The following is a 13,257-nucleotide window of genomic DNA, read 5'->3' on the forward strand; positions in this document are numbered from 1 at the left end:
AACCCCAGAGTCGGTCACGACTGGACCTAATGGTCAGGGGTCCCTTTATCTTTACCTTTAAACCTTTAAGTTTAGCTTCAGTAGTGCCATTTCTCTATTATTATTCTTATCAAGTGTCTGAATTATTGCCAAGGGGTGATATCTACCGTTGCATGAGTAGACTCCATGTCCCACCCTGCCAGTCTTCATAAATCTGAACAAACTGACAGAGAACACTGCAGAGAATGCACCTCCCAATTCCTTACTTTCAGAGTGATGCACAGGCTCTGGGATGATATACTTTTTTTTGAATAACAAATCCATAAATCATAATTCTTAGCTCAACAGTAAATTAATTATTGGCCTTCACTTAGGTAGTTCATTGACTTTATTATCATCTTCCTACATATTTTAGCATGTAAACGTTACTACAAAATGGATAAAAGTCACATGTGGCAAACCAGAAAGTATACAAACAACATTTTCATTGGGATTGTGGCCACTGACATTAGACACAGTTACACACCACATATTATTATTATTATTATTTTTTCTGGCATATAAACAAGTTATCTACTCTTTGTCCCTACAACTCAAGAACAATTAATAAGAGGTATAAACATATAACAGATCAGTTTCTTCAATACAAAGCACTACACAAATGTCAAATACATATAAAGTTTGCTTGTAAATATTTATCCATTTAATATTTTAGAGCTAAAAATATATTTCAAAGGCATCTTTATATATTAATTAAATCCATCTTGGGCTGTTGGGATTGACTGAGCTACCTTTCTCGTTTCTACAGCCACCCTCTTCTAGCCAATCTCGCAGATTTACATTCCTGGAAGAGGCTGATGTGGCGCAGCTGAGACTTGAAATCATATTACAGTCTATAAAAATATATATATATTTTATTTCCCTTTCTGAAGGCCTGCACTGCCAGCCCTCCTATTCTACTTCTACCCCGCTGTAGCTAGAACTTCAGTACATACAGACACAGAGTACACATGCCACATTCTCCTAGACACAATTATTATTCTAAGTAGCAATGCAATAAAAAGGCAGTATGTAAATAATGCATGTCATTTCCACTTATTATTATATGGCACAGTCTGTTTAAGGTTAGAAATGCTTTCAGTGTCCTTCCTTTACTTTATTTTTCTGCACCCAAACTATTGTTTTTAACAGAAGTCTCCAGTTCAAGAATGCATCCTTGCTCAGAAAAGTACATGCCCGAGACCAGCAAGCTTGGAATACTAGAGTTCAGTTGCATGGATAGCAGCTGTTTTGTATGACTCTGGAAGTGGAATTTTGAAAAACTGCATGGAAGGAGTGGGATGACTAAAAAGCCAACATTTTCTACCCTTCTGGGCAGATTCTTTTTAATTCAAAGGAAACAAGTGAACAATTTGTTTCTTCTGTTCTGCATATTACCAGAATTCCTCACTAGGCATGATTTTTGAAGACCCTGTTCTTATGTTTCCACAAGATAGCTTAATTTTGCCTCCTAAATGTCTGAGAAGTTACCAAGGCACAAATGCACTTGCATAAGTAGAATCCTTAAGAGGGGAACTTCATCAGTGCTCCAATTAGGCTGGAATTCTGCTACTCATGCCATACAACTGCTCTATCAGCTGCACAATCTGTTTATTGGGGCAATGCAGAACCTAGTTCAGCAATGTGCTTCTTCAACATTCAAAGTCAGGCTGCCTTATGGAGAAATGTATGGTTCAAAGAGAGACTGGATCAGGGGATAAAGTATGTACTTAGGGTCTCCTTGGAGAGGGAAAAATATATCCATGTACACAGCCAGCAGAATATGCATGCCCTATCATATTTAAGGTCCAAGACCCAAAGGGCAGGGGACTACTGAAAAAATGGGGAGGCTGTTAGGATTCTCTGAATTGGTGGTTGTTGCTGGCTCTAATATCCTCTGTCCACTGGAGGGTCCTAGCTCTCCCAAGCAGAGATATTTCTACAAACAGCCTGAAGAAGGAATAAATAATCCATTTACACAACCCAATCCTTTAAGTCCAGCACCATCAATACACTTCCTCACCAACTATTCTGGCAGAGAATACAAAAAAAAGGCATTTGATCTAGAATCAAGCTCAGATTAGTCATCTATCCAGGCATGGCAAGCTATGAGCCCTGGACTCCTGTTGGGATGAAGGGACCTGACATCTTTTTTTCAGTCAACAAATTAGTAACTCTCACAAGCAGAGGAAGAGTCAAATCCTGTTACCTAAGGGGTATGGCAAACAATGAAGTCCCATCTCACACTTGACAGTAAGAGTTAACATCTAGTTTTTCAGTAAGTCCTCTCAAGAGTTTTTTTCTGGCATGCATACAGGTAATCATTTCACTGCGTAGTCTACCAGACATTTTACCTGTAGATGTGCATTGAGATCCTCCTCATAACCTGACTGCATGATACAGATGACCACACTATGTTGAAGCAAAAGTGCTCATTAAAGGGTAGTTTGGCCATCTGCATGGACCCTCTCATTCTGCGCTTCCAGTGGCTTTACCTTGCTTCCCCCTTGGATATACTGTCTGTGGGCCCTGCCCCTAAACCAACAAGGGTTCACATTTTAAAATATGGGATGAAAACTTAATAAAAGGCCACCCGATTCAGCAACACTATCAAACTATTCATGTTCCGATAAATTATGTAGTGGTTAAACATATCCAAAACAGAATCTAACAATAGTTATGCACAGTGTTATTAAACATACGGTATATAGCTTTATTACAATCTTTCTTGCCACATATTGTAAATTGAGACTAGTACAATCACTGCAAAAGTACCAGACAGACAATGAATTAACACCATCCAATCAAGATACGTATAAGGTTACTCTTAAACAAGGCAGTATCTTTAGCTAGAAATCTTGGTCCTCTTAATTCTTTTTTAAAATATTGCGCTGAGCACAGATCTCTTGCATATTGAATGCAATTTGGCAAATAAACATCTAAAACATAGCAAGTTTTAACACATATGCTTCTTAAAAGCACATTTAAAATTAAGATTTCACAAATGACAGTTTCTATTTACTTTTCTAAATGCCGTTAAGTGCAAGGAAGTCAAAGTATTATGGGTACATAAAAGCTAGATTTAAGCTTGTGAGATACTTCATTTTACATGAGTTTTGGTCCTGCTGAGGGACTGATTAAAGGTTATGTGCAAATGCATGTAACAGATTCCTGATGCTGTACATTTTAAACAACAGATTTGGAAGGGGGAGGTTTAAGTGAAGTAGTGGAGGGAGTGCTTAACCCCTTCCCCTGCCCATCATTTTTATGCTCAAAACCATTGCCTCACAAAGCCATTAGTCTTTTTTTTGAAAAAAGAAAGCTTCAAAGCTCTGTCACATGTACTTGCACATAAGCTCTTGCTAGCCCCTATGCTTCACAAAGAATTGAAACCACAATAATAAGAAAAATAGCTGCACGGGTACATTGAGAAATCTTTACAAAAAATGGAATTAAACACAAATTAGCAACAGTGGATGATAACACTAACTTTCCAGTTGAAGACAATCATAAAAACAGTGCAGTATTCACTTAACTTATGCCTCTGGGACTATTAGAGACACATGCTGGTTTGCTTTAAGCCCATCTTCTTTCCTCTAAGTCTGATTCTCTGGGCGAGCTAGTCCCGGTCTACCCTATATATGGGGGTTGGTGGAAGGAAGAATTCCAGATCCTTTCAAAAAAGCAGCTTAAGTGGTTATGACGGAGAGAATTAGCTTCATTTGAGTTTCACTAGGCAGGGGTGGTGAACTTGGCGCTCTCCAGATGTTTTGCACTTCTACTCCCATCCACTCCAACCAGCATGGCCAATGATCAGGGTAATGGGAATTGTGGTTCAATATCTGAAGGGTGCCATGTTGGCCGGCTCTGACCTATGGCTATAGAAAGACCGCCTCTCTCCAGATCTATCTCATTGCTCTAGAGAAAAACAATGGCCAAAGGGATCTGACCTGACTTTATCAGCTTTTCCTCACTGTCTTTCTCTCTCCATAACTTATCCGCTGCAGAAGCTGATACACTAGTGCAGAGGATGGGGTCTCACATCTGAAGGGATTGTATTGGCTGGCACCCTATTGAGGGAAATGCTCCTGTGGCCTCAGTAATGGCTCCAGCTGATAGGTTCATGCACTGCAGTTCTTTCTGGAGGGTAAGGCTCCCTATGGGCGGATCTGTAAATAGGACACGACCCTTACGAGATGCTCACTCCTTTAAATAAATGTGCCAAAGTATAAAAGGGTGAAGTAGAATATTTAATAGCTGTTCCATCTGCATCTAATTCCAAAAAACAAACAAACATTGGAAACCTTGGGTGTCCGTTACAGCTAAATGAAAAGAAAAATCAGCATGTTAGCAGCATAAGACTTACGGTACTTAAAATAAGGAAGTGCTGTAAATTAATCTGGGTAGAATCAAGATCTAATATGAGTATTTTCTCTAAAAATCTCACTAAAAATAGTATTTTTACTTGTGCTTTTTTGATGTGCGATTTGTCCTGCGTATGCTAGAAATTAAGTTGAAAATTGGGAGGGATAAAGAGTTTTCCTTTCTCTGGATTCCTGGCTAATGTCAAAGTTCATATTGGCTTGTCCAGTGTTCTATGGGCAAAGTATCTGGGAAAGTTTCATATATCAAAACCCCACATTAAATCAAAATTCACCTCAACAATATTTTTAAGACGCATACATAATGAAACTACTTATCCCCATTTATCTATGGAAAACAAGTGCTGCAATTTTAATGAATGTCTAATAGCTCCAATACAGTGAAGAGGGACAAAGACAGTATTATGTGGATTTTGTAGGATCTTAACTAACTCACATACCAAGAAGGCTCAGCTCACAGCAGATCTATACTGTACTGTATAGCATTGGGTAGTTTTCAATATTCTTTATGTTGTTTGAAAAAAGTGTCTGAATATTTTAATGCTATAAATCTATTGATGTTTTACCAGTAACAAACCCACCAAGCACAGAGAAGGCCAGGACTATCATGACTGTTAATTTGCAAGCTTCCTTAAGCTGCTGGGGATATTAACACAGAATGTTGTACTCAAAAAGAAACTTTAATCCTTTGAGTGTTCTGTGATCGGATGGGGTTAATGGTTAAAATGTATTTGTGCTTTAGAAGTTGTCTCTCCATGCAGCTACGTTTTGCTCAACAACTATATCCCTCCAGCCTGAAAATTGTGTTGAGCATCGTTATGAATACAGGGCAGTGTATACTGTTGTATGAGAATAGGAAAATTATTACCGGTTTTCAGCTGTTAACCTAAGAGCCTACTTTGGCACTGTCAGCATGAGAAAGGGCAATAATCATCTCATGCAATTAAAACTACCCTTTTTAAATCTATAAAAGGCAATTTCACAACAGTGGTGACTAAAAGGAGTAACAGTAAAATCGAGTAATTGGTTACATGGAATTTCCCTTCAGATTTGATAAAAGTACGGTTGCAGCTTGCCTCAACTGCTAAAAACAACAGAGTAGAGGAAAGTGTTGGGGACTGAGCCCTGAAACTAGCTGTAAACACTGTGAAAAAGCAAAACCTCAGCTTGATGTAAGGCTTAGACATACATAAGCCACATTGCCATTGTTGGTTCTGCTAAAGAAACCCAGGTATTATTTCCCATCCATTCAGGGCATATTTGGATGTTGCGCAGAAGTAGAGGGAAGACAGTATAAGAATCTCTTGTGTTTTGCCTTTTCACGCTTTCTGAAATGTCTACTCTTCCAAGGTGAGATGAGCCACTCATGCTCTTTCTCATCTCACTTCTGTATAATATATGAAGCACCCTCAGTTACTGGATGGATGGATGGATGAATGAATGAATGAATGAATGAATGAGTGAGTGAGTGAATGAATGGTGCCATTCCAAAGCTTCCTATATAACCGTTTTGTGGTAAGAGAAGCAAACACTGCTTCCAAAACTAATAGAGGAGGCCAGGAAAAAAATATATTAGGAAAGCACTCCAAGAATGCGATGCAGTAATTCCAAAAGATCTCTTAGGGATACTTAGGGTGGTATGAATCTATGATGGAAGGCTGTGGCTGGAATTTGTAGGGAATGCTGGGTCAATATATGTTCTGAAAAATAGCAACTCCTGATTTAATTCATACTTTGAAGTCTGCAGGCAATGTATATACAATGTAAAGCTTTTGTAAACTTTAGCTCATGTGTGTGTAATGTTTGGCCTCTGAAATGTTGCTGAACTACTACTCTCATTATTCCTGACCTTTGGTCATGCCTGCTAGGGTTGATGGGAGATGCAGTTCAGTAACATCTGGAGAGCCAAAGGTTCCCCACTCATACTTCAGCTGTTCTGATGAGTTTCACCACCTTCCTGTGACTATGCCCCCATGTTGCTGTCGTGCTCATCTGAGGCTGGTGGGAAAAGCTTTTATTGAGAAAAACCTTGGCAGGCCATACATTGTCCTATCCCTGATACAGGGAAGGGTGGGGAACTTGTGCGACACTGGGGACCACAGTAGGAATAAGTTATCAACAAGCTTACATTTACAACCACAATGATTAGACAAATGGGTATTTTAAATGAATGAAAAAGCTGAAATGTTTCAATTGCAGCCCCTCATTTTTAGAATGTTGTCCCCATCAAGGCCTACCTTGAACCAACATAAACATCGTTTTGGCACCAGGCATATGACTGTTAATGTAACATTCTTATGTACAGCTAGACATTTAAATTGGTTTGCTTAGTGACAGTTATGAACACGTTTCTTTGGAGGCGCTATGGTAGTGGGAGCAAGGCTGGTGTTGTTTTTTTAATTGTATTGAATGATTTGTTGATTGCTGTTACCCCTGTTTTTAGTTCTTGTCTATTTCTATATTGTTTTAGTTACAGGTAGGTAGCCGTGTTGGTCTGCCATAGTCGAAACAAAATATAAAAAATCCTTCCAGTAGCACCTTAGAGACCAACTAAGTTTGTCATTGGTATGAGCTTGCACATGAAAGCTCATACCAATGACAAACTTAGTTGGTCTCTAAGGTGCTACTGGAAGGAATTTTTTTTATATTGTTTCTATATTGTTTGTGTGTTATATTGCAGATCACCTCAAGACCATTTTTAGTAGAAGGCAACTAAGAAATTTAAAACATTGCAATAAAGTAATTAAAAGCTGATTTTTAACAACAGCAAACAACAGTTTGCACAATGGAGCTTTAAGACTCAAGCAGCACACCTGTTAATGGCAGCACTTTTTGCAGAAATCCTATTTTCCAGAGAGATCCAGAGAAAAGGATGTTCTAATAAAAATTAGGAGAAAGTACCCTGGTCATTTGTGAGGAAAGAGGAAGTAACACTGCAACAAGTGTTTTACAAAGTGCCATGGATTGCTTCAATACCCTGTTTTATCTCAAGAAAATAACAAGAAATAAAACAAAGAGTACAAATGTCAGTTTATCCATAATTCTTCTGGCGTGGGGAACAGAGAGAAGAGAAACAGGAAAACAGATTTAAAAGTCTAAGTTGAATTAATATGCTTAGTCCTGGCACTATTAAATTATCAACAACTAAGAGGAACTGAAATTGTTTTAATAACTTTAAGAGATTATTGCATGTAACAGAATCTAGCACTCTGTGTTGATTCCCAAGGTATTCAGACATGCTCACTGGAGCATCCAGAGTGGACCATCATTTATTTTTTCAAGTGAAAATTTGTCAGTAACTCCTGTAATATTCCTGAAGGTATAGGCGTTGCATTGATAAATAATATGGGTAAAATGCCTCCCAAACGTCTACAGTGCAACCTATATCCATTTCTATCAGGCTTGCATGAGATTTCTGCCTAAGTGTCATTGAAAGGCATGGAGGTTGTACAACAGCAGTGGTTGGTGTGTAGTGCCTTTGGTGGAAGTGTATGTCTGGAGAAACCTATTGATTATACAGTCTTTTTTATCATCTATCCCAGAAGCAGGAGCACGCTAACCAGTGGTCATAAACAGTGAATTGGTCTCAACAAACAACAAAGACTTTCATTCCCCTCCTGACCTAGCCATTACAAGATGAAATGGGATATTCAGGTTTCATAAGAAGTACTTATTAAGGAAACTTGCATCTTGTGAGTCTTTTGATAAAACTGTGTCACGTGTATTCTATCAGAGGTAGAACCACCATTGCCTTTTACTCATCTGTATTTTTGTGGAGAGAAAGAAGGGGAAAACAAAACAAAAAAAACCTGACGACTTTTGGTTGCTTAATATTAAAGGGTTAGCACCTCTGGATAGTGGAGTCTTGCAATTTTTCACAGACCAGACATGGGAGCTGTTCTCAATAACATATTCTTATACTTCCAAGGGCTGTACAGACAGAGAACCTAAAAGCTAACCATATGCAGACCCCTCTCCACACTTGGCCTGAATCTCTCTCTACTTTTTGAGGTACTAAACACTGAAGCAGGCTGCCAAACCACTGCATTTAAGGGGAGAGGTAACCTGCTCAATTGGCACAAGATGCTTTCCCACAGTTTATACACACTAACAAATGCATTCTGAAAGTCTTTGGCAAGGCAAGAAACCTTGTGCTCCCAAACCCAGGGTTTCCAACAAGACTGAATTGATCAACCAGCCATCTTCATATCTGGGAGGGAGTTGCAATATACACCTAGTTTTTTTCATTCTTCTTAATTCGAGCAAGGCCAGCACATGTGCTTGGTAGTGGATCTCATCTATGCTGGGCACTATTTCATGGAAGTCAGGTTTCTGTCACAGATCTAAGGCAAACATTACAATTTACAGGAAAGAAAATGAGGACATCAATACATTGTGCGTTGTTAGGACATATACAACCTTTATAACACAGTAGCTTTTATTATTATCTCTGGGTTTTCTATGTCCTTTTTGCTTTGGACCATCCGCAGTTCCAGCTGGGCTGAATTGGGTTTGTTTCCTTTTCCAGCTTGGGCTTAAAAACAAAAGCAACAAAGAGACTGAAATGCCACAGGTGTTTAATTTTAACAAAACAGCCCAGAAGAAAAACTTGTCCCTCCCAGCCCCACACTCCTTCCCACCCACCCCCAGATCAATATGCTTGAATCTCAGCTCTACTACAATTCAGGATGCAAGAAGAGCACTGCAGGATCAGACCAAAGGACCATCTAATGCAGCCATTTGTTCTTCTCATTGGCCAGCCAGATGCCTTTGGGAAGACCACAAGCAGTAAAACAACACACCCTCACTCTTTGTTTCCCAGCAGCATATGGCCTCTGAACACAGAAGTACAGTTTAGCTGTTATTTAAAGCCGTCCAAGCCATCTTGGGCAGCACACCGTAATTTTTTTGTTATCTTGAGGATGGAGAACCTGTGGCCCTTCAGATGCTGTTGGCCTCCAACTCCCAACAGCCCCAGTCACAATGAATAAGGGTCAAGGATTCTAGGAGTCGTGGACCAGGAGCATCAGGAGAGCTGCTGGATCAGGCCACTGGCACATCTAGTCTAGAATCCTGTTCTCACAGTGGCTCCCTGGAAGCTCACAAGCAGGACCTGACAGGAACAGCACGCTCTGCTGGGCTTTCCAGCAACTGGCATTTAGACGCATGCTGCCTTCAACAACGGAGGTAGAACGTAACCAGAATGGGTAGTAGCCACTGATAGCTTTATCCTCCATGAATTTGTCTAACCCTCTTTTAAAGTCATCCGAGTTGGTGGCCATCACTATTTTGTTGGATGACTCCCTGAGGGAAAAATACAGGGTTTCTATTTCCCGTCTCTAAGCCAATGTGGTGCCTTCCAGATGTACAACCCCCATAATCCTTGACTCTTGGTGATGCTGGCTAGGGGTGATTGGAGTTGTAGTCAAACTATCTAGACGGTATTATGTTGGCCACAGCTTCTCTAAACCATGCATACTTTTATTAGCATCTTTCATGCCCCTCCCCTCAGAATAGTCTTCCCAACCCCGAAGAGTAAATAAGGCCCTTCCTCTTGGTCATACACAATTACATTCAACACAAACTGCCACTTCTTTGACTGCATTAAAGCCGATTATAATAGAGCACAATTCAAAATATTAACTGATGTGCATGATCTATGTAGCATTGTTTTACAGAGTGGAATTTGTTTTTATATATAATTTTTTATTTAAACTTTTCAACGCACAATGCAATAAACACCACCAAACTAATCTAAATAAAAATAAAGAAGAAAGGGAAAAGGGAAACAAAAAAGAAAAGGAGAGAGAAAAACAAAAAACAAAAAGAGAAAATAGAAGGGGTGAGAGAGAGAAAAAATAAAATAAAATACAGAGCTCTCTGTCATGGGTAGATCTTAACCCTTATCTCACACAATAGGGGGTAGACCCTCCCAGCTCTCACCTGGGAGATTTACAGAGTGGAATTTGTAAGTATTGCTCCTTATCTGCCCTTTAATTTGTAAGTATTGAGCCACTGCATGAAATTAAAGGAGTAATAGATGGTCAATTTAAAATCATGTTCATACCAAACTCAACTGAATTGTATATGGGCTGTACTCCTCCGCTATGCCCCCTCCCTAATATGTATTTTCCAGTAATGGTAAATGAATGAATTCAGAAGCATGGTGTAAATAGGTTACCCTTTGCACACGTTATGGTTCTCTGCAAAACATGCTGCATGGCTGACACTGTCTTTTCACATGCCACCTGCAATTGGAAGGAAAATATTTCAGTTTCATTGGCACTTTATTGACTCAGGCCAGTAGCACTACTGCTTTACTGACACTTAAGACAATTTGTTGGAGCTGTTCTCTTCGAAACATGTGCCCATGGGGGAGAAGCATTAAATTTAAATGCAATTTCACTAGGAATACGCAGGAGAAACTGAGTTGTAGGTAGCAGGCTTTATTTCTAAACAAAGCCTTTGGCATGTTATATTCTATTATTCCCCAAAATGAAAGCTTGAAGACAGAGTGGTATATAACACAATACAGATATTCTGGGTTTCAGCATTTAGTGCATAAAATATTTTAACATGGTATTCTCTTGCTTTTTCAGAAATTTTGAGACAATACTTCAGAACGCTATAGTTGCTCATAGTATGTGCAAACATATGATGCTGTTGCCTTATACCAGATCAACCTATCAGTTCATCTACAACCACTCCCACCTCAGTATTGCCTATTCTGACTTGTAGCAACCCTCCAAAAGTGTCAAGCACCAGTATTTTCCAACCCTACTGCCCAAAAACCTTCTACGTGGAGAGTATTTTAACTTGTATGCACCCTTTTGTTTTATTTTGACACTTCATTGCCTCTGTTCAAGCTGATTTTGCAGGTTTCCATAGCCCTTACTCCACCTAGGAACTAGCACCCAGCAGCATAACCAGCAGTGATGCAGTAGATGGGTGTATAATTTGACTCTGGAAGTGCATGAATCCAACACTATCACAGGCTCATTCTCATACCACTAACCTATGGTTTACTGTTACATCTGAACAAGGGCGGGCATTCATCCTCTGTTGTTTTATATGGCCTCATTTCCTGATCTGAGTCCTGTCGTCTTCATTTACATATTTACATACTAAGAATTTGAAGTAAAGAAATGAGAATATTTTTTCTGTCATTGAGGCAAGAAGGAAAACTGGAAAAAGTGTCTGCCCATACTTTTAGATTGTCTGGATGCTTGTGGGTCCAGGCCAAGAGCATGGCAGCAAACAGGTCTCCCGTACCAACGAAGACAGCATCTACTTTAGGAGACTCCATTCGGATCCTCTGTGTCACTGTGGTCCCATCTTCTGAAGCTGTTAAGGAAGGCTCATATTTATATTCTTCCCAGTTTAATGCAATCAAACAGGAATCCTAGGTTAACTCGTAGATGGGCAACATAGCAACCATGCACCAAATACATGTGTCTACAAGTGAGTTCCTCTAAATGCGAAGGCAGGCTCTGGCAAATTGAGCAGACAAGGGCGATTGTGGTCCTTTCCTTTGGGCCACACCAGCTAGGCCAAGAGCGGGGGTCTTGGTTGTCTGAGCAGCCCATGTACTCCTTACACACTGCCCAGGCTTGCACCCCAGGGAGCTCACTTCAGTGCTGTTAATGCAGTGAGTTGACTTCACCCCCGGGGTGCACTCCATTTTCCCTCGAGGTGGATGAATGGATGCCAACAACAACAAGTGTCTGCAAAATGTATTAGTAACATCTCAAAATAAAGGCAGCTTTGATTTATTTTTACATGTATCTGTATTTATGTATGAAACTTAATTTTCAATAAATGTTCTCCTTTATTGTGGCGTGTATTTTTAATGTGTATGCATATGACAAAGCAGGGCTTTCTCACGTAAATAAATCAACCAACTTACTTTTCCTGTGGCTTCCTAATGCTATCAGGTAATCATCTCCTGAAGGTGCCTGGAGGTCTGAGCTGGTGATTACAACAGTCTCGGGTCCCATATTGTGGAGCATATCCATTACCTTTCCATGGACCAAAATATCACAACAGTTAATGCTCATTGAAGGATAATGACAAATAGTTAAATGTCCCAGCATTTCTCTAAAAGGCAGGCACTAATATAAAATACAAACTTACAAGTATGTTATATTTAACATTAAAAAGTTTGTATTAGTGAGAGCCACTATTTTTAATACCCTCCACATTGCTTTTGACAATTTGGGCTCTTACAGTGCAATTTTATACATGTCTGCTTAGAACAGGGGTTGTCAACCTGGTCCCTACCGCCAACTAGTGGGCGTTTCAGGATTCTAGGTGGGTGGTAGGGGGTTCTACGGCACAAGCTGAATCCTCCTTCCATCGAACACTGGTGGGCAGTAAGGAAATTTTACCATCAAGAAAGATGCATTAGTGGGCGGTAGGTATAAAATGCTTGACTACCCCTGGCTTAGAAGCAAGTCCCCTTGCTTTCAATAAGTCTTATTCCCAATTAAGTTGGGATAAGATTGCTGCCTTGGAAATAACTCTTATAACAAAAAGAAAGGAAAGCAGTCTTCTTTCTCTAGGACAGGCATCCCCAAACTTCGGCCCTCCAGATGTTTGGGACTACAATGGGATCGAGCAAGCAGACAGATTGATAGAAAATTCTTCTGTAAAGATTTTGGAATGTGACTAGAAAATCTATAGACCTAAAGTTAGCATCTTATTAACTTGTCAGGCAGTCCAGAGACTATTTAACTTGGGCTTGCTTCCATTAATGAGACTGAAAATGGCAAACAAAGCATTATAATTAGCAATGGAAGACAGGAGGGGTATTCCCTGGTGACTCCAGAAGCACTAAAAAAAAGGAGAATAAAGATAA

At 39.7% G+C, this 13,257-nt stretch overlaps 1 protein-coding gene across 1 annotated transcript in view; it reads right to left on the reverse strand.

The window, feature by feature from the left end:
* Nucleotides 1-353: 353 nt before the first annotated feature.
* Nucleotides 354-13,257, reverse strand: part of PDXK (pyridoxal kinase) — a 48,387-nt gene continuing 35,483 nt past the window's right edge. Inside the window, exons 8-11 of the mRNA XM_035116328.2 lie at nt 12,307-12,418; nt 11,608-11,744; nt 10,582-10,648; nt 354-8,934 (exon numbers count right to left, since the gene is read on the reverse strand). Of these exons, the coding sequence (XP_034972219.1) occupies nt 8,822-8,934; nt 10,582-10,648; nt 11,608-11,744; nt 12,307-12,418 (429 nt within the window). The 3' untranslated portion in view covers nt 354-8,821. The remainder of the gene's footprint in view (nt 8,935-10,581; nt 10,649-11,607; nt 11,745-12,306; nt 12,419-13,257) is intronic.

The sequence above is a fragment of the Zootoca vivipara genome, chromosome 4 (genome assembly GCF_963506605.1).
Source record: "Zootoca vivipara chromosome 4, rZooViv1.1, whole genome shotgun sequence".
Taxonomy (NCBI): Eukaryota; Metazoa; Chordata; class Lepidosauria; order Squamata; family Lacertidae; genus Zootoca; species Zootoca vivipara.